The sequence below is a fragment of the Alligator sinensis genome, unplaced genomic scaffold (assembly GCF_000455745.1).
Source record: "Alligator sinensis unplaced genomic scaffold, ASM45574v1 scaffold623_1, whole genome shotgun sequence".
NCBI classification, from domain to species: domain Eukaryota; kingdom Metazoa; phylum Chordata; order Crocodylia; family Alligatoridae; genus Alligator; species Alligator sinensis.
Window position 1 is genome coordinate 217,684 of NW_005842769.1, and position 20,754 is coordinate 238,437.

A 20,754-nucleotide genomic window follows, 5' to 3' on the forward strand; every position below is an offset into this window, starting at 1 on the left:
CTTCTCCCCCCAAAGTGTTTATAGTTTTCCAAAGTTTGCAGACCTGACATTCATTTACTAGAGGTATAGAGGTAGGATAGCTAATAGGGCCATGCAAAGCTTCGGTCCCTGATTCAATTTGGCGGAGATTCGACCCAATTCGGTGGCTGAAACTCTGAATCTGACTTAAATCAGGAGACCTTTTAATCACTTCAAATCAAATTGGAGCCCTCTGAATCAATTTGGAAAGATCTGGCAATTTGGACATACACACAGCTTTAAATGTTTTTTCTATGTACCTCAAGGTAGTAGGTGGCTCATGAATGCTGAGATGGTGGGGCTGATGGAGTATCCCATGGGAGTGTGGATGGGTCCCCAGTGCATTCAGCATCACACCCGGAAGTGGATCAGAAGCATGCTCCATCCACCCCAACATCACAGCGTTCATGAGCCACAACTGGTACCTCGAGGTATGTAGAAAAAAACTTTTAAAGCGGTGTCTATCAGATCTTCACATTCAGATTCAGCTGAATTGAATCAGGGACAGTGATCAAATCACTGTCCCCAATTCGGGCCAAATCCGAATTGATATGGCGCGTTTTGCAAACCCCTAATAGCTAAGATCCTGATGATCCATTGAAGAGAGAAATCCTCTATGCAAGGATTTGGACTAGAATACCAATCCTTTCCATTATATACATTCCATTATATACATACTCCATAGTCAAATGCACCTTTCCTCCAGTTCATCCATCTACGAGAGGATGAGACTATGAGACAATGAAGAATGAAATAGTACTGCTTGTCACTTATCTTCTTGGCTACCTCTTGGGTTTGACTGAATTGCTGGGGGAGGATCAGTGCACAAAGACTCACAGATTTGCCAACAGCAAGGATAAAGAAATGTCAATATTTGTTTGTGCTATACTGAAAGTCCAGGCTGAGGGGTATCAACATATGGCAGATGTGGTGAAGGAAAGTCTTTATGGTACATGTTCATTCAACCAGGCTGCTATGAACATCATTTGCTCATTTGACCAATAACTGCTTCATAGCCAGTCTACAAGAACCAGAAAAAACAACAGGAAAAAAAACCAGGATCAAGCACCATTAAAAAAACCAAAACATTTCCCAGTTTCAGATACACATGGACACTCTCTAAAAGGATTACACTGCAGGTAAAGTTTGGCCTCCAGAATCTTTAGTTATCAGCAAATAAACTAAAGCAGTAGAAACTGCTCTGACTTTCCTATTCTAGGGCAAGTTTTTAGAGCAAAATGGGAAAAAACAAAAGCCTAATGAGTAATGGAGGTATGGCAATTTACACTAGCTGGGGATCTGATCCTGTATTTTCATTTACAAAACAAGTTTATCTGTGTGGGAAAGATAAATGTACATGGATCCCTGTCATACTATTTTAGAGCCACTTTTGAGATTAATGTCTATTGATATTAAGCCTGATTTTCATTCAGTGACATTCCTAAACCTGAGGAAGGAAATCCAGATATTTTAGGCTTTGCTGTAGTTTATAAACAATATAAGTTATATTCAGGGTTTTAATTTAAAATATTTACACACACACACACACACACACACACACACACACACACACACAGAGAGAGAGAACCTAAACAAATCAATTAGAATAAAAAGAATAGAAAATATTGTTTCTAGAGTATTAGAGTATATATGTATTTGCTCTATGGATCTATGCATCTGATAGAGCAGCAATAAAATGTTAGTTATCCAAGTTCTATACCTGTTTTGAAGACATATCTCTGGATGCAATGAGATTTTTAAGTGCTGCATCTTACACACTGAAAGACTGGGAGAATGAGAACCTGGAGGTGTCACAACCTCGAGCATGGGGGGAAAAGAGGAACCATAGGCAAAAGAAGAATAGGGGTCCATAGAGCCCTGAGGGAAAAGGGGGAGCACACAGAATGGGCAAGACCAGGTGCGTGGAAGGAATGGGCACAAAGTGTGTATCAGATTGATCATACTGAGACCCTAGTATTCGGGCAGAATAGGCACTTAGGTCTGGGATGGGAGGAAGAGAGGATGGGGGCACAGAGATCTTCTAGTTGTCTTATGGTGATTCAGTCATGCAACAAAACAACTGTTTTTGGTTGTGATTTGTTTTCCTGATGTTATGTAGTGCTGTTAGATCACTTGTGTTATTTATCCAAGGAATTATTTTAGGAATGGTTAGAGACCTCTACTTTGATGCGAACAGTCTTTTGGCAACTAGTTTAACTGTTATATGCCATTTTCCTTGTAACTGTCTGGATCTCCTCTTGATAGCTCAGATCTTTACATTTCATTAAAATCCTTGTAGTGAAACTTGAATTCATGGCAAGGTGTTTCTTTGCAAAATCCACTGCGTACTTCAAGGTATTTTAGCACAGTGTAGTGTTTCATTATAACAAAGGTCAAAGAGGTAATGACTTAATCATGCTAATTCTGCTTTTTTAACCACTCAGTACCTGAAGAATGGAAAAAGAGAGAGGTTTTTGTTTAAGGTTTAGATCACTTGCACATTTTCAGTAATTAGGGAAATCAATTCAGTTAAAGATTATCTATTCTAGGGCAGGAAACCATAATGGGCACCCTTTGGGCAGTGAATCTTGCAAGAGCAAAGTGCACTGAGGCTCTCAAAACCAGAGTTCAGTCTTGGCTGTTTCATTTTAACTTGCTGCTCGACCCATGGAGATTGGCAGTGAGCAATGCTTTGGCCAGTTCCTTTTCCTTTGCTTTTGGTTGTACTTTCTGGATTAAGCTGTGAATCGAACCAGTATGAAAAAAAGAGGCACAAAAGGAGTGTTTATAATGAACAGTAAGTACCATTACAGGTATCAATTGCAAAAAGGTTTGTTTACATAGTGGAGCTTAAATACAAGAAATGGTAATAGAGTGACTTAAATACATTTAATCTTTCACATAATCTTTGATGGATGTGTAGCTAAATGCTGTCTTTTCTTCAATACAACAGGCCTCGCATGTCCTCAGAGAGGGGTAATTTAGTGTTCCATACTGGGTCCACTAAAAATATTGAGTTTCGAACTGGATCACGGGGGAAAATAAAAATTAATGAAGATGACCTTGCAGAACTTTTTAGTCAGGTAGTATATTTACTTTATGTCTTGAGAAATACTCAGCTTTATTCTTGCACATTAAGAATTTAATTTAAATTGATACAGTAGCAAAATTTACCTTGGCAACTCTGTGAAGTATGGTAATAGGTTTTCTGACTATTACCTTCACTGTTATAATTATAAATCTTTAAAGACCTGTAAAGTAATTGTGTAGTTACAAAATAATTCAAAGATACCATTGCGTATAGTATGTAACTCACCACTATCATATTGGACTTTATTATGGTAAATTAATGTATGACTCAAACCTCTCTTAAACATTTGAAAAGTCAATGTTGGTTTTGAGTTGTTTTTAATAGCCTAGAACTATTTTTTCCCTTTTTAATTTAGATAAGAAAAAATAAAGATGAGATACTAGAATTAAAAAGAAGCATTGGTATCCCTCAAAATGTATCCAGCCAGGTTATTCTGATGAATTCCAAGGTAAGTCTCAGGTCATATGACATTATATTTAAGTTCTTCAAATCAACATATTTGCCTTTATTTCTTTGACTGAATATTTTGAGGTACAGCCTTCTACTGTGAACTCCTTAGGCTCAGGACCATAGTCCTTTTCTAAAACCAAAGTAATTGGTGTAGTATATGTGAAGCCAATGAAATGATTCTGACTGATTTCAATAGGTGGTGGTTAAAGCTCTGTGTATTGTGATTTCTTTCCTAATCTCCTAATTTGTTACCATCTATGTGAACTTAATTCAGCAGTTTCTACCAAAGCAAAATCCCATTGAATTCAAGAACTGTAGGACCTAAACCTTCTGTTAATGATAAAGTGCTGCATAGATAAAGTATTCCATCTGTGGAGTCATTTGACTCCATAAACTAAAGATGCAAAACACTAGAGATGCATGCCATCTGCTGCAAATGCAGGTGTTTTCCATGCATTGCACTGTAGAATCCTTTCTTCAGGTCAGTTGTAAATTACTCAGGTTATGAAATTTCCATAATTTCCTTTAGGAACATATTCCACAGTCAAAGACACTTCACTACAGGGAAACTATTTATCCCTCATGCTCCTGTATTCAATTTCATTCATTTTTTATAGTTATAGCTTGCTGTCTCGTAGTGAACATCTTTGCCTTTTTTTCTGTTCCTGCCTTTTACAATACAACCTCATTATAACAAACCTCTATGGGAATGGGAAAAAAGTCCATTGAAAAAGGGTGTTCACTATAAAAGAGCCCATTCGCTGAATCATACTAATTAATTCCTGCCCTTGGGGTTGTTATAAACAGAGTTTATTAAAATGGCGTTCTATATATAACTGTAGACAGTTAACTCCTGTCTTAGACTCTAGTCCCACAAAGATTTGTGCATGTGTTCAATGCACATTCAGTGGCTTAAAGATAAGGTGCATAAAGGTGTATGCATAAATCTTTATAGGATCAAGATGTTAGTTTTGTCACCAAATGTATAAATCGTATTTAGGTTGTTATTATTTCCAGAAAAGTCTATGCAATTTAGGTACTGCCAACAGAATGGATATTGGAGAACTTAGACCTCATTGTAAATCCATTAGTTATTTTCTTTTCATATGTGCATTTCTACTTAATCTAATAGTTTGTGCCTGGCTGAAAAAGGCACTCAGTGGGTTCATCTGCACGTGAAATTAATGTAAAGTAAGAACTCCAGAGCAGTTTGAGCTGCAGTAAACTGCTCCCAGGTACAGCATCTACATGTGCACCCAGGACAGCAGCAATTTGAGCTGGAGTAGAGAAGGGCCCTGGCTGGCTGGGCTTTCTGGGCACAATTTATACCTGCAGTCAATGTATACACATGAAATTCAGTCCAGTAAATTACTCTGACATAAGATAGTACTGTCCCTGTTAGTACTATCTTACCAGAGGAGTCAGTTTACTGTGCCCTAACACAAGCTCGTGTGTAGATGGAGACACTTTACTATGGAGCTAATTAGTCTACTCCATAGTCAAGCACCTGTGTAGATGCACCCGGTCAGGCCAAGGCATGTACAAATGCGAACACACTAATCCCAGGCACACTAATATTTGTATTTTTGTTACAGATTATGAATCTTGAGGGCAGACTTCAAAGCTTGGAGCAGGTGAGAAATTGTAGCAGGAACACAACAGTTTTGTTTAAAAAAAAAAGAACCAAGAGGACTGCAAGGATTAATATAATGAGATGGATTCATTCAGTGTAGCCTTTCCAATAGAAAAATGACATGCATGGAGTAGCTGCATTTTCTAACTGATGTGAAATGTCTTTTCTAAAAAATAAGCTTTCCCCTTTAACCAAAATTTAATTATAGAAATACTAATAGCAACTACATACCAGGAAAAGAATCAGCCCCTCTACTGCTCTGTCTATTCCAAAACCCGGGTCTTCAAATTGGGCAACAAGTTTTGTTATATTAAAACATTTAATTTCAGCTAATCAATTTCTAGTGAAGTCCTAGGGACAAAAATACAGTTGTCAGTCATGTAAGAAATGAAAAATGAATGAATATTCATCAGTACTAAAAAAAAAAAAAAAAAAAAAAAAAAAAAGGGTGCTTGACCAATGCAGGTAATTGAGAATTGGGTGACTGCATGTATGCCCAATCACATACATACTATTATATGATTAGTAATATAGTGCAGAAAGTGTGAAAACAAATGCACTAGCTTTTAAAAATCAAGCTAGCAAAGCTGCATGTAGCCAGGAAACTGATTTATCATTTGTTGTCCTCATTATAGGCTGTCCAGAGAAAAGCTTGTAGTAGCAACCCCTGTCAGAACTCTGGAACCTGTCTAAATCTTCTGGATGCCTTCTTTTGTCTTTGTCCCAGTAACTGGCAGGTGAGTCTTTCAAACTCTTTGAATATATTCAATATATATGATGGCAATAATGAGTCAGCGTTAGTCTGACATACTGCAGCACATAATTTCAAGATGGAAGATAATATGTCAATTAGCTGAAGCTAATAGCAGGCTCAGCAGTTGGTATGTGCAAGTGCATTATAGCTATAACAAGTTTCCTCTCACAGAGTAGTGCCACTGCAAACATCTTGAGCCTTGCCATTTCTGTTGCTGATGCTCTATTGAAGAAATTGGAGCTTTGGTAATTTACATTATCAGAGAATTTGCTTATTTCCACTTTATTTGCTCTGGGAGTGAAAGAAGTTAATGATTTGGATGTGCGGGTAAAGATGTCACTGGCCAAGTTCATGGACAACACCAAGTTATGGGGGAGCGTGGTTACACTTGAAGATAGGCTACAGATACAGGTGGACCTAGACAGGCTGGCAAGTTGGGTGGATCGGAACCAAATAAAGTTCAATGCTGAAAAATGTAAAGTGCTCCGCCTGGGAACAAACAACCCCCTGAACACCTACAGGCTTAGCTGTGCCAAACTGACCAGCATCATGAATGAAAGGGACCTGGGAATAATAACAGACTACAGTATGAATATGAGCCGGCAGTGTGACGCTGTAACCACTGGGGAAAATAATACTCTGCATCTCCAGCAAAACCAAGGAGGTGATTCTTCCACTCTGCTCAGCACTTGTGTGACTGCAGCTGGAGTACTGCATCCAGTTCTGGGCACCACACTTTAACAAGGACATGGACAAGTTTGAGAGAGTCCAGAAAAGAGCCACCCATATATGGTAAGTCTTAACAGGCAAGCCATACGAGGAAAGGCTGAGGGATCTGGGACTCTTCAGCCTGAGGAAAAGAAGGCTGAGAGGGGACTTGGTAGCAGCTTACCACTACACTAGGGGAGTACATCAAGGGCTCGGTGAGCAACTGTTCACCAGGGCACCCGAGAGGAAAAGCAGGAGTAATGGCCACAAACTTCCAGAAGATCGATTCAGGCTCAACATTAGGAAAAACTTCTTCACAGCTAGGGTGTCCAGACTGTGGAATAAGCTGCCTCCAGAGGTGGTGCAATCACCTACCCTGGAAATATTTCAGAGGAGACTAAACAGAGACTAGACTAGACTTGCTGGGGTCCCCTGACCCCCAGTTATCTTTCCTGCTTGGTGCAGGGGGCTGGACCCAATGATCTTCTGAGGTCCCTTCAGGCCTTACAATCTATGAATCTATGAAGTAAATTGGCATGTGTTTCCAGAACTAAGGCCCAGATAATCTATACAGGGCTCTAGCAGGGTGTGGTAGAGCTTTTTAGTCCCTATCCTCTATACCAGAAGTTCTCAAACTGTGGTCTGCGGGCCACCACTAATCCGTGAGCTCCATTCAGGTGGTCCACAGAAAGATTGCGGAACAGTCATGAATATCTGTACATGTAAGGTAAGACTACTGGAATTTAAATATGAGTTGTGTGCTTTGATTTGTAGAACAAAAAAAAGTTTAAGTGGTCCATCGAGACCCTTAGCAATTTTCAAGCGGTCTGTGGGGAAAAAAAAAAGTTTGAGAACCACTGCTCTATACAGTTATTTGTAGGCCAAATCCCAGCCTAGCCTGTAGAAAGAAGAAAAGATGGCTGGTTGTGCATGTCAATCTGTACTTACAGCATCTCTTTTATATAGTGAGTTATTTTTCATGAGATTATACCTTCTCTTTATGCTTCTCCATTGGTGAAGGGGAATATGCCAATACATCCCCTGTTCTAAAGCAGTTGATAAGCAACCTCCCTGGGGTTAGTAATCAGAGTAACCCAGAAAACAACAAGTTTATTCAAAACTAGTTTGCATTCACATTAGATGGAAATTGATTTTTTTTCCTCTCTCCTCTCTTCCCCAGACCTAAGATACTGTCCTATCAAAACACTTATTTAATTTGGTCTGTTTTCATAGCATGTTTCAATTTTATAAAAATGGCATATTTCAGTGAAAAAATATTTTGCCAAAAAGTTTCTAGCCACCCAAAGGATGATGGGGATAATGATGTTATGTTGTTATCCATATTCTGTTTATGAACATCTGAAAGATTTTATACCCTTCTTTGATTAGAGGTCAAGGAAACAAACCCAAACAACAGTCATGTTTTCTAAAGGAAGTTATGTAGACAGCAGCCTGTGGTTTGTATACTTTTTGAAAGTTTATTTCAAATACCTGCTTCATTGAACAGCTTTTCTTTCTCTGCTGTTTGGTAAATAAACTGGATTTCTATTACATTTCAGGGCCCACTCTGTTCAGTTGATGTTAATGAATGTCAGATTTATGCTGGAACAGCACTAGGTTGCCAGAATGGAGCTACATGTGTGAACACACCAGGCAGTTACAGGTATATTTTAATGTCCTTACATAAAAAAAAAAATCATTATTAGGATCCTCTGGCATTTTTTGTCATTTACTGACAACCCAGTAACTGTGGGAAATAACAATGCACATCACTATACTGTAGCACCTTTGCCTCAAGGTGATCAAAACATGCTTGATAAATTATGGGGTAAATCCTGGCACAGAAAAAACTGTCACCAAAGCCGTTGGTAATTTTGCCTGTTTTGAGTTAAGGGAATCACGTCTCCTTCACAGCTAGAATGTAGTCTGAGCTATATACCTACAGAGTGGGGGGGAGGTGGGAAGGTGGGAGGGGGCGTGGGAGGAATACCTTAATCTTTCATGGTAGTCTAGATTATCCAGATCTTGGATCCAGGTAGAGAGGGAGAAGTGGGTGGTATCTTAATTACTGTCTCGCTTGCAAATGGGAAGGTGAGGTAGGTAACTAGTAGAGCCTCTGCTTCATACCCCTTGACCCTAATGTGCCAATCTTTGGAACAACCATACGTGTTGTAATTTGTGTGTTTTGCATCACATTATCATCTCCTGTAGCAAAAAGAAAGTGAGGAGAAAAGGGTATTTTTTCTCCAAGGAAGCTTAAGTCTTAATGTGCATTTTAGGGCTGCAATATTCATAACAGCACAATACAGACCTAAATGAACATCAGCACCCACCACAGAAAAGCAGCCACTACTGAGATGGAAGTCAGATAACAAGTAATACACAATTGTTTGTGTACCCAGCAAATGAGCAGAAATGGGATCTCCCACTGACAGTATATGGGAGATGCATGCAGTTCCAGAGTCCCAGAGTGCGAGTCTTACAGTTCAGAGCTTTACCCAGTTCAACAAATTGGATAGAAGTGGGGTCCAAGTCACCTCCCCTTCTTTAATTGGTATGTTAGTGCTATTCAGGCCTGTTCTAATGACAGCCTTTGTTCAGTTCCCTCGAGCACACCCTCTTGTTTACTGGGGCAGGCTTGTCTGAAAATTCTTCTGCATGTTTTCATAGTGGCAAATAAGTTGGCAAATACATAACATTCAGATGTAATACAAAGCTCTTCCTGTGAGAAGGGAACAAACAGGCTGGACAGCATGCCAGAGCTTTCTGCAAAGCATTTTGTTCTCAGCTTCAACCTAAAAATCTTAGCCCCCACAAATATTTATTTGGCATGCCACTGGCTTTATAATGGTCTGTCACTGCTTTAAAGAAGTTTCTAGGAGGACTATCTCTTCACAGTGCTTCTTGTACCAGTTAGAGTACTATTTGTGGGAGGCAGGGGTTGGGTTGGGTTGGTAATCTGTCAGCTTTACTTTGATTTTAAAAGACAAGTTTTCATCATGCTTGCAGCTGTCCCTGTCTTGTCAGACAGTGTGCAAAACAAGTTAAACCTAAAGTAACTTAAATAACTGTGACCTTTCTATCAGCAACATAGGTGAACTACTAAAGTAAAAGATATAACATGGTCCCCATTTCCATTTCCCTCTCATGTTTAAGTAGTCATTTCCTGAAGGGCAGCTTCCAAGAGATGACCTCTGTGTCTCTTCTGTCCCCTCTCTGTGTCAAATCAGTACTGGAAAAAAATGAACAGTACCTATATACCAGGCCCAAAGGTATATACGTTCCTTTGACGTTCTTGTCAAACAAGGCTCTCCTGCTTCATATCTTCCTGTTTCCTTTCCATTCTTCCTCCCATCCTAGTCCACTCCTCCATACCTAGTGAGAACAGTTTTATGATTTATTTATTCACTATTTTGTAAGTGATGAGGTGAAAAGTAACTTCAAAGAAGAAGAAAAAAACCCAGCATCCTATTCAGTAGCAGAAGAACATGATGATGTTTTATTACTCATTTGAAACTACATGGAGCATGACCTCCTTTTTAAGAATTTCTGCTGTTAGCAGCTTCAAATGGGTGATAAATTAATTTTTTACTATAATAGCTTGAATACAGTGATGATTTCTAGCTCTCTGGAATAACCTTTCTGAGTTTTTGTTTGCCTTGATTTTGATCTGTCCTTTGGAGCAGGACTTGAAGTATGGAAATGCACCTTAGTGTCTTTAAAGTCTATCAAGTCTTTTCTTTAAGAATCAGCTTTTTAGTTTGGTTTGGTTTTTCAGTTTGTCATTTTGTTTCTCCATATGTGCTTGAGGAACATGAAATGGTGTTAATATGTTAGGACAGTCTTAACAGGTGAACTAAATATTTTTGGCTCCCACAGATTCTTGTTAAGTATTAAAGTATCCCAACTTTTAAACCTAAGTTAATTAGTGCCAGCTCAACATACTCAGTGTTCAGCAATCTGCAAATAGTTTATCAAGCTTACTTTCCAACTGAACATGTGACCCAGAGACAGAGATATTATTAATTCATTAGTGGGCACCACAAAGTCCAAATCAACCACATCCTGGCCTTCACTCAGAATATCCTGTAGATCATGCATAAGCCTGTGCAACATTAGCTATGGATGACAAACAGCACTATAACTTGCTCAAACATATGTGATCCAAAGCATAACCAAATTGCAGGGAAAGTGTGGATGTCAGGCTTGGCCATTTTCAGGGAACTTGAGTCAAGGCTGTAGAAATATGACTGACAAGCAAGCCAAGGGCCTATATCCTAAATACTCTGTATTACAATTGCATCCTAAAATGTTAATAATTAAAGTGACCAAATGTATTAATAGTTATTTTGTTATGATAAATGTATTTTTGCTAACATGTTCAAATGACTATAGACACAAAGGCAGCCTTGAGGATGGAAAGAGCAAAGTAGCCTTGTCAGCCCATAGGCCACAGTTAGTAAATAACTGATCAAGGCCAAAGAGCAAGGCATAATAGCAGAGGGACAGATTTCTTATCTCCTATCTCAAAAATATAAATGTTAATTGATTTACAAGATCTTGATTAAAGTAAAGATTAACAGATGATAAACAGACTGGGGTCAGATGACCTAAAAATAAAGAGCCTTAGCTAAGGTGATCCCTTGACCCACTAAGATCTGCTTCTATCCAGGTCCAAAAGTTCCAGTGAAACAAAGAAACTTAAATAAAACCAACCATAGATCAATTATTAGCATGTCAAATCAACCACTATAAATATTGGGCATGGGGCAAGCAACAAATGGAACCTTTCCCAAAGCTGATCAAAAACCCCAAAAAACAGACCCCCCCCAACTCAATGAGAATCCCCAGTAAAGAAGAAATGCCTGGCTGACAGACCTGTTCTTCCTGAATCTAAGGCTGCATAATAAATATTGTCTTCATTAGTATCAATAAATCATTGCTATTACATATCCTAATAAAGCTTTTGAGTTTGACTGAAATGGTATCATTGATCAATTTATCTCACTCCTAACTACAAGTTAAATTGAGGGTAACAAACTTATAGCCTAGCAGTCATGGCAGTCTTTTGCCACTAAGTTAGTGGATAAAAGGAGAGGTGAAGGCATCACTGCTAAGGCTGGGCTTATTCAGTTTAGAAAAGGACACTCGAAGTGGGACATAAGAGTTTAAAAATCCTAAATAGTGAAGGGAAAGTAAATAAGAAAAAGTTATTATTTACTCTCTCCCACAAAACAAGAACTAGGTGTCATAAAATGAAACTGGTAGTAAGTTGAAAACTAACACAAGTAAGTTTTTTTTTCACACAGCATATAATTGAAGTGTGGAACTTATTGCTACTAGATGTTGTGGAAGCTGACAGTTCAGCTAGATTCAAAAAGGGATTGGATAATTTCTTGGGGGAAAGAGGCATCGGTAGCTATTGAGCATGGGAGTTAGGGATAACACCTCTGTTTTAGAACTTTCTAGTTTGTAAATGCTGGAGGCTGCAAGTTAGAGAGGAACAGTGGAAAAATCCCTGGTCGTTAGGCCTGTGCAAATAGGCAACTATTTGACTTGGATTTGGATTTGGTCAATTCAAATTCGGCTGATTCGATTTGGAGATTTGAATCACTTTTCTGAATCAATTCGGCTGAATCGATTCAGAAAAGATTTGGCAATTCAGAGATCCAACCATAGGATATAATGGGGAATCAATGAAATAGCTATAATGCCATTGTTTTTTGGCTGATTTGGATGAAGCTTGCAGAGATGGTAGCCTCAGCTAAGGGCATGAAGCCTACCAAGTTTCAAGGTGATAGGTGCAGGGGTTTCTGGGAAACTGCACCTCAAAATTCTGAAAGCAAAACTCATGTCACGTGTGTTTTAAGCCACAGCCAGCTGAAGACTGCAAGGATGGTAGCTCTTGATAAGGCCACAAAACTTACCAAGTTTCAAGGAAATAGGTGCACGGGTTTCTGAGAAACTGCTCCTCAAACTGCTGACAAGCAAAGCTCATGACATGGGTGACACTGTGTGTGTGTTAAGGCACAGGGGGGTGAAAACTGCAGGGGTGGTAGCCCCTGCTGCAGCCACAATGCCTGCCAGCTGTCAAGGAGATAGGTGCAGGGGAAGTCTTGGTTCTGGGGCCCTGGACTTCTGGCCGCAGGCAGGCAAAACTCGTGACATGGGTGCTTGTGGGACTGTGTGTGTGTTCAGGTGTGCCCTTTCTGGCACTGGGGCCTCTGCACAACATGGCAGTGTGCCCCCATGAAGTCTCTTCCTCCCCTACAGCCTCAGCTCAGTCCACCACTGTAAATGACGGCAGGTCAAAATAACTTAGCTGGCTCAACATCTATAGTACCAGCAGCATCACCGGTACCCAGACGGAACTGTCACAGAGCCTTGCTTTTTATAAAGGAATTAACAGCAAAAAGTAAAGATGATGTGTTGGATATATGTTACTTGTGGCACGTGATGTCTTATCTTGTGTTTTTTATGTTTGTATGTTTATTATGAAAAAAACAAAATAGAAAAATTATCTTAGGAAGCTTTCAGATTGAAAAACCCTTTGTCAGGCTGAGGATGTACCTGCAGTTGGGGTGTATCCTGGGTGTGGATGGAAGGAATAGTAAATAAGCCAAAGGTTGGCCTGGCCCGCGATGCAGGCAAGAAAGCCAGTCAGTGAAAATGGAAATGGAGGCATTGGGGGGGTGAGGGACAGGCTGGGGTGGGTGCGGGGAAGGGGGATGTAGCAGCACAGGTAAAAGTGCAGAGGTACCTGGGGAGTCAGATGTCTGGCAGGTTGCAGTGTGTCAGAATTCCACTGTCTAATCTATACTGAGTCCATTTCATCCCACTGTGGCTTAACACACACAGGTGACACAAGGTTTGCTTGTCAGCAGCTTGAGGTGCAGCTTCCCAGAAACCCCTTTACCTGTCTTCTTGAAACTTGGCAGGCTTTGTGGCCTCAGCAGGAGCTACCATCCTGGCAGTTTTTACTCCACTGTGGCTTAACACATACACATAACATGAGTTTTGCTTTTAGGAATTTGAGTTCCAGTTTCTCAGAAACCCCTGCACCCATCACCTTGAAACTTGGAAGGCTTCATGCCCTTAGCAGAGGCTACCTGCAAGTTTCATGCAAATCATCCAAAAAACAACAGTTATAGATATTTCATTGATTTCCCCATTATACCCTATGGCTGAATTGCCGAATCTTTTCCGAATCTTTTCCAAATAGATGCAGAAGCTCCAAATCGATTCAGAAAGCCTAAAGCTTCTAGTGATTCAATTTGGATTTGTAGATTCGGCCTCTGAATCTCCCAAATCATCTCCAAATTCAAATCGTGATCCGAAGCTTTGCACAGACCTACTGGTCATACCCAGTTCACTGTCCCTTTCAGTGTCCACTGTCCACCACTGTGTGGGTGCTTCTAAACATGCAGTTCACTGCAGAGTAGACTAATTAGCTCTGCAGCAAAGTTGGGGACAGTATTATCTTATGATGGAGTAATTTACTGTGCTGAAGAGCACATGTAAATGCTGACCGTGGGCATAAATTGCACCTGGTCAGCCCAATGAGCTGGGGGCCTGCTCTGCCTTGCTTAAATTGCTGCTTTCCAAGGTGCACATGTAGACACTATGCCTGGGAGCAATTTACTTTGGCTCCCAAGTTTATTGCTTCACATTAATTCACATGTAGATTTACCCTGTAACACAGGATACTGGGTAAGATGGACCTATGGTCTGACCCAGTAAATGGCAATTCTTATATTCTTATGACAGATGTCAATGCATTTTTGTGCAGAATCCAGTCAGAGTGAGTTAGACGTGAACTGAGGGTGCCTTCAGGATTAAGTCCCATAGCGGAGACACATAGTGAAATGCCTATTTTATGGATCCTAACCAGGTTAATTCATATAATAGAAACCAGGCTGGTCAGCCCTATCAAGACTGAGGTGCAAGCATGCCTTGAGGGAGGCAAGTGTCTCTGAGAAACTTTAAGGTAAAAAACACCCATGGAGGTTAGGCACCTTTACATATGAATGGAAGCAAAGCAGAAGTTTTCAAGTACACAATTTTGTACTTTGTTACCTAATTCAGCTGTAGTCCAAGAAGACCTCAATGGCAGACCAGGCGGAAGAAAAGTGTACCCACCTTTTCAGTGGCTGTGAAGGTGGATGAAGGCTGCAGCAGATCAAGTGTCTCCAATAGTCTTGGCTTTCACGCCATTGGATTTACACGACATTGGATTTACATCCCTATCTGTCAAGGACCATGCATTTTTTGGTGTGCGACAACATCCTCACATTAAAAGAAGTCACACACACGTGTCTTCCTTATGGGAATTATACATCTCCTCTGCAGAACAGGAAAGTCCTACGGTGATTACCGAGTGGCAATGGGGACAGGACTGTGAGATCTGGAAGTTCCTGGTCATGGACCGGCACACAGTGGGTGTTTGCTTCAGTCGTCTTGTTTGAGGACAGAGGCAGTAAGAGCAGTTTGGCAGCTGCACCCATGGCTGAGCATTCCTATTTAGAATCCACTCTGGTCACCTCACGTGGGGAGGGGGCTAGAGAAGGTGCCCTAAACATAGTCTGTCTCAATCAGTTTCTGACTGAATAACTGCATCCAGTGAGATCACCTCTATTTGGTCACAAAGAAACAAAAATGATTTTCAGAACCTGGAATGTACGAACCTTAATGGACTATGCAAATAGTGATTGCCCCAAGCGAAGGACAGCAATTGTCTCTTGTGAACTATGAAAGTTCAAGATTGACATTTCTGCCCTATCTGAAACTCAACGTGCTGGAGAAGGACATCTGAAAGAAGAAAGCGGAGGATACAACTTCTTCTGGAGAGGGAGAGCAGAAGAAGAGCCATGGACACACGGAGTTGGTTTTGCCATCAAAAATGAACTTGTGAACCTACTCTCAGAACTCCCAATTGATGTTAATGAACACCTCATGACTCCTCTGTCTGCAACTTGCCAAAAACTTTGCCTATCTTGGAAGCCATCTTTCATCAAAGACAGACATTGACGTGGAAATACAACACGGTTTGAAATGTGTGAGCGCAGCCTTTGGGCATTTGTCATTCAAATTTTGCTGTATGGCTTAGAAACTTGGACCACATACAGAAGACATCTCAAGAGCTTGGAAAAGTATCACCAATGGTGCCTTCACAAGATCCTTTGGATTAGCTGAGAGGATAGATACACAAACATCAGCGTCTTGGCCAAAGCAAATTCCAACAGCATTAAGGTCGTGATCATCCAAAACCAACTTCGCTAGACAGGTCATATTGTTCACTTTCCTGACTCCCACCTAGAGAATCTTTTTCTCACAGCTGAAAGAAGGTCAGTGAAGTAGCACAGGGCAAAGAAAGTCCTTCAAAGACACCCTGAAGGCAAACATGAAGAGGTATAACATCAATGTGAACACTTGGGAGATGCTTGCTAAGGACCAACCAAAATGAAGGAAGACTCTTTGGGAGGGATCTCAACACTTTGAAACAGCTTGTCAACAGACAGAAGAGGAAAAGAGGAACAGGCAAAAAGAACATGAGAACATCCAACACAGCAACACAGTGCCCATCCCTTCTGGAAACACCTGTCCTCGCTGCAACAAGGTATGTGGATCTAGAATTGGGCTATGGAGCCACCTGCGGACTCGCCATCAAGATCTTTGGAAGACAATCTTACTTCTTTGCGAGTGATCACCCATCATCATCATCAGTTCTATATTAAAGGCCTACATTGTTTATCAGTCTGGCCCTAGCTGCTATGGGTTCTCCCATTGAAACAGGTATCTAAAAAGTAGGTGTTGCAATACTTGGCATTGTGTGATACGTTTCTTTGTGAATTTTGCTACTTTTTACCTTAGGTCTTCATTTTTACCAAGGTGTTCTTAAAGATATTAAAGACTGAGAAATGCTTATTTTGCCAGGACGATTATACCATATAACTATCTAAGATAGTGAACACTACAGCACTGCTCTGTGCTTTCATCCTTAGCTGCATCTGTACCCCAGAAACCTATGGGCCTCATTGTACCTCAAAATTTGATGACTGCCAAGGAGGATCTCAGGCTCTCTGTGAGCATGGTGTCTGCATAGATGCAGACAGAAAGCAGCCCAGTGAGGTAAGACATGAAATATGAATCTCTACATACAACATATTATACAAATGTATTCCAATGAACCATATTCTGAGGATACATACAAGTGTTACATTTAGATCAACCTAACCAGGGTTAAGTTGATCTAAATGCCCTGTCGAAATCCCCTAAAGAATAGGATGCCCAATCAAAATTAGTGCACTTGAGTAGGTGCACCAGCTTAGATAGAGGCTGGGTTAAGCCAATCTTGCAAATGCATTTGCAGTGCAGCCCTAGGGCTGGGAAAGCCCAGCCATTCTCCTGAGCTCCAGGGTTATACTGTTCCTACCCCCATGGCCCTGAATGGGCTATTTTTAGCCCCCTCTCACCCTCCCCTGACCAGGCACCCCCACAGACCTGCCAACCTCCGTGCAAACCTATTAACACCCCCAATCCCACCTGCCCCTCCCCCACCCAAAGTTACTTACACAGGTTTCCCCCCATTGTTCCTGAGAGTGGCAAATGGCTGCATACACTACTTCTGGTCCACATTTATGTAGTTTAAACCAAATGGTGTGAATGTAGACTGGGTGTGATGAATGACTGTATGCACCCTAAAGGTCAGCTACGGACAGAAATCAAATACTAAAGTATAAAATGACCAAACGTGGTGTTGGGATTAGGGTCTATTCTCATTCATAAAATAAAGATTTGAGAGTTTTTAACACCTCCTGAGATGCATTTGTCCCCGCACAGTATCGGCCCCATTGTTACTGTATAACCTTAAGCAGCTGAGGAGATGACACATTTATTTGAATATTTCAAAGTTTTATTAGATATGGCCTATATTCCAGTGGCTCTCCACTTTTTTAGACTCAAAGCATACCTCACTAGACTCCAGCCACCCTTCTGTACCTTTTGTGAATTGAGCAGCACCCCATTTCAAAACGAATTATTTATTACAGTGCTTACCTCCTTGCAGAGAGGCCAGGCAGTAGAGGCAAGGGAACAGTCAGGCAGGGACAAGCCTAAGCTAGCACTTATCTGCTTATCAGCCTTCAAAGGATCTCATGGCTTCCCAGTGTGCCCCCGCATTCTGGTTGAGCGTTCCAATCTAAAAATATTAATTGTTTCAATTACATTTCATATTTTTTTTAGAGAGATAATTTTCAAATAGTTTAAGAATAATAAATACTGTTATCATTGTTTTCCTCAAGGAAGTGAAAGCAAGAACTTCTCAATATTATCCCTGGTACTATCTGGTGGTAGGAGTATAGCTAGTTGCTGTATTCTTATGGCTTGCACACTCTGTGAAGATAATCCAGTGTGGTATCTGTGTTTTTATCCAGGATTTTGTTATTGCTGTCACAGTTCACCACTTCTCATATTTTTCCAGCTTTTACAGATGACATGTTTTTCAGAAGTGTTTAGTGTTGCCTTAACTTTGCTCTAAGCTTTTACTTCTAAGACTTAGAAACTGGACAGGGGCAGCACAGAGCTTCCCTTGCTGCAGCAAACACTCCTGGCAGAAGGGGAGATCCTGGCTCCCCCTCACAGTTGGTGCCTTCCTCAAACTGACAAATGCAGTGTTGTGCCCATCAGTGCATCTGGGGGCAGGGCAAGCGAGTGGGATGTTATTCCCATATGAGGAATGAAATTAGCCATGTTAATCGGAAGTCAGGTAGAAGGCAGGGAAGAGTGGCACCTTAGGGTGCTTTTACATTTGCATTGGGGCTGGGAAAGGGTGGGGGGCACATTAATTAAAGCTGCTCTAATTAAAGCACCCAGAGTGTCTTGTGTATCAGGGTCCCTGCACTTCAAAATGGCAGTAGAGCTGCTTTATCAAAGCTCATCAAACGAGCTTTAGATAAAGTGCCCCCACTGCTATTTTGAAGTACGGGGATGCTGATGCACAAGACGTGGAGGCTGGCTGGAGTGCAATAATTACCAAGCTCCAACAAACTTGATTAATCAAGTCTGCTTTGACGCACTGTAATTACAGCATGTTGGAGGAGCCTCCCGGCATGTGTACAGGCACCCTTAGGGACTAACTCATTCATTCACTGCATGGCATCTGACAAAGTAGGAAGTTGCCTACCAAGGTTTGTGGTTTTCTGACTGAGTTAGTCTCTAAGGTGCCATGCTGTCCTGCCTTCTGCCTTTCAAAAAGAAGTTCAGGGACAGGCTGCCACTCTGATTATTCATCTGTTTTTATTGTGGTGCAATTGATTCTGAATGTCTGAACACTAGTAAATTTTACAGCAGCCCTTAAAGAAAATATGTATTTGGATTTTAATGAATTATTTTAGGTTTTGCATAACACAGATTACTGAACAGGTTGTTTAAAGAGAGGCACCAATTGATTTCATATAGTCTCTTTTCCTTAAATGGAAAACAAGCTGATTGCTTTTGATTATGTTTAGGTAGAGTTATGATCGCTGTTCATTTTCTCTGGTATATTTTGGTAAATTACAGATTTCTTTTACCTACTGAAAAAATTATTCAGGCTCTTGTTACTGGAATGCCTTACAGATTCAATCTCAAAGGGAGAAATAGATTGGGAAAGTTACCTCACTGACTTAGCCCTTGCAAAGACAAAATCACATGATACTCTGAGACTTGTTTTGTAATTTGCCTCAGTTTAAACAACTTCATAAAGTGTTTCTTTTGTTTGATTTGTACTAAGTTTCACAATTTATAACATTATATATGATGTTCACAGCCAAAATACCACTGTATCTGTGAGGCCGGTTGGATGTCTCCACCAGGTAGTTCTGCCTGCAGTGCTGATATAGATGAATGCAGTCTTCCTAATCCTCCATGTTCACAGAATCCTCCTGTTCGGTGCTACAACACTCCTGGATCTTACTATTGCGGGCCTTGTCCCACAGGTATCATAGCCTTCTGTGTTTTCAGCCACCAAGGGCAAGCATTGGTAATATTGACTGATGTTATTACTTGAGCAGAGTCAGGAACTTTGGCTTGTATTATACAAGCATTATATTAGACGCTTTGACATCTATTATACGAGGAGTCGGTCTAAACAATTTATTGGTCCCTTCTGGCTGCAAAATCTTGAATTTATAAATCTCCTTTTTGGATTACACGTGCCTAAATAATTTAGGTAGTTTGTACAAACTAGGATTACAGAAATTTGGAATTTTCAATATTAAGTATAGAACAAACCTTTGTACCATTATTGCAGTAAATCTATATTTTCTAGTATGTAGATAAAAATGTGTTTGATTCTTGACTCTGAACAGTGTGTGTTCAGTCAGAAGGCTTTCATTCATACCTCACAGCCTAAATTATTATAAAGCCTACACTACATTTCATCTTTTAAATATAATAAACCACAGGAGGAACCATCTGAGTCCTCCGCCTTGTCTTAAGGGCACTCAAAAATAATATTTTGTTATACTTGGAAAGGCAGAAAATCTCTTATCAAAGATAGGAGAAGGGTTGTCTTATGGGTTTTTTTTTCCATTTTATGGCTGTATACTCTGTGTCTTCATAGGTTGGCAAGGAAATGGCTACAGTTGCCAAGATATTAATGAATGTGAAAGGGAGAATGGCGGTTGTTCAATAGTGCCAATGGTTCATTGTATTAACACTATGGGATCATTCCACTGTGGTCTTTGCCCACCAGGTAAAACAATGTACTTATTTCCTGTTAATCTTCTGCAAGATTAGTTTTCTTAAATCATGAAGATTCTGAACATTTTAGCATACTGCATAAGGTGTACTATTAGAGTCCTAAGATACTGTAATTTGATTTATATAGAGGTGGGTTGTATTACCAAAATCAATTGTATTTTGGTTTAATATAGCATTTGTACTCAACATACATTAAAACTGCCTTAAATTATAGGAAAGCTTAGTGATGAACATTTTGTAGTGTACGTTTCTTATTATGGCTCTTTTAAAATGGGGTAAATTACTTACTTCAAACCAGCAAGACATAGCTAACAAAACATTTAAAACATTAGTCTTCTGACTTGCTAGAGGACTCCTTTT

General features: G+C 40.3%; 1 protein-coding gene across 2 annotated transcripts in view; it reads left to right on the top strand.

The window, feature by feature from the left end:
- The first annotated feature begins 2,655 nt into the window (after positions 1–2,655).
- Positions 2,656–20,754, top strand: part of CUBN (cubilin) — a 243,841-nt gene continuing 225,742 nt past the window's right edge. For both annotated transcript variants that reach the window (XM_025216815.1, XM_025216816.1), the window contains exons 1-9: positions 2,656–2,815; positions 2,972–3,101; positions 3,465–3,557; positions 5,155–5,193; positions 5,828–5,929; positions 8,214–8,317; positions 16,656–16,782; positions 19,460–19,628; positions 20,255–20,386. In XM_025216815.1, coding sequence (XP_025072600.1) covers positions 2,706–2,815; positions 2,972–3,101; positions 3,465–3,557; positions 5,155–5,193; positions 5,828–5,929; positions 8,214–8,317; positions 16,656–16,782; positions 19,460–19,628; positions 20,255–20,386 — 1,006 coding nt within the window. In that variant the 5' untranslated portion in view covers positions 2,656–2,705. The remainder of the gene's footprint in view (positions 2,816–2,971; positions 3,102–3,464; positions 3,558–5,154; positions 5,194–5,827; positions 5,930–8,213; positions 8,318–16,655; positions 16,783–19,459; positions 19,629–20,254; positions 20,387–20,754) is intronic.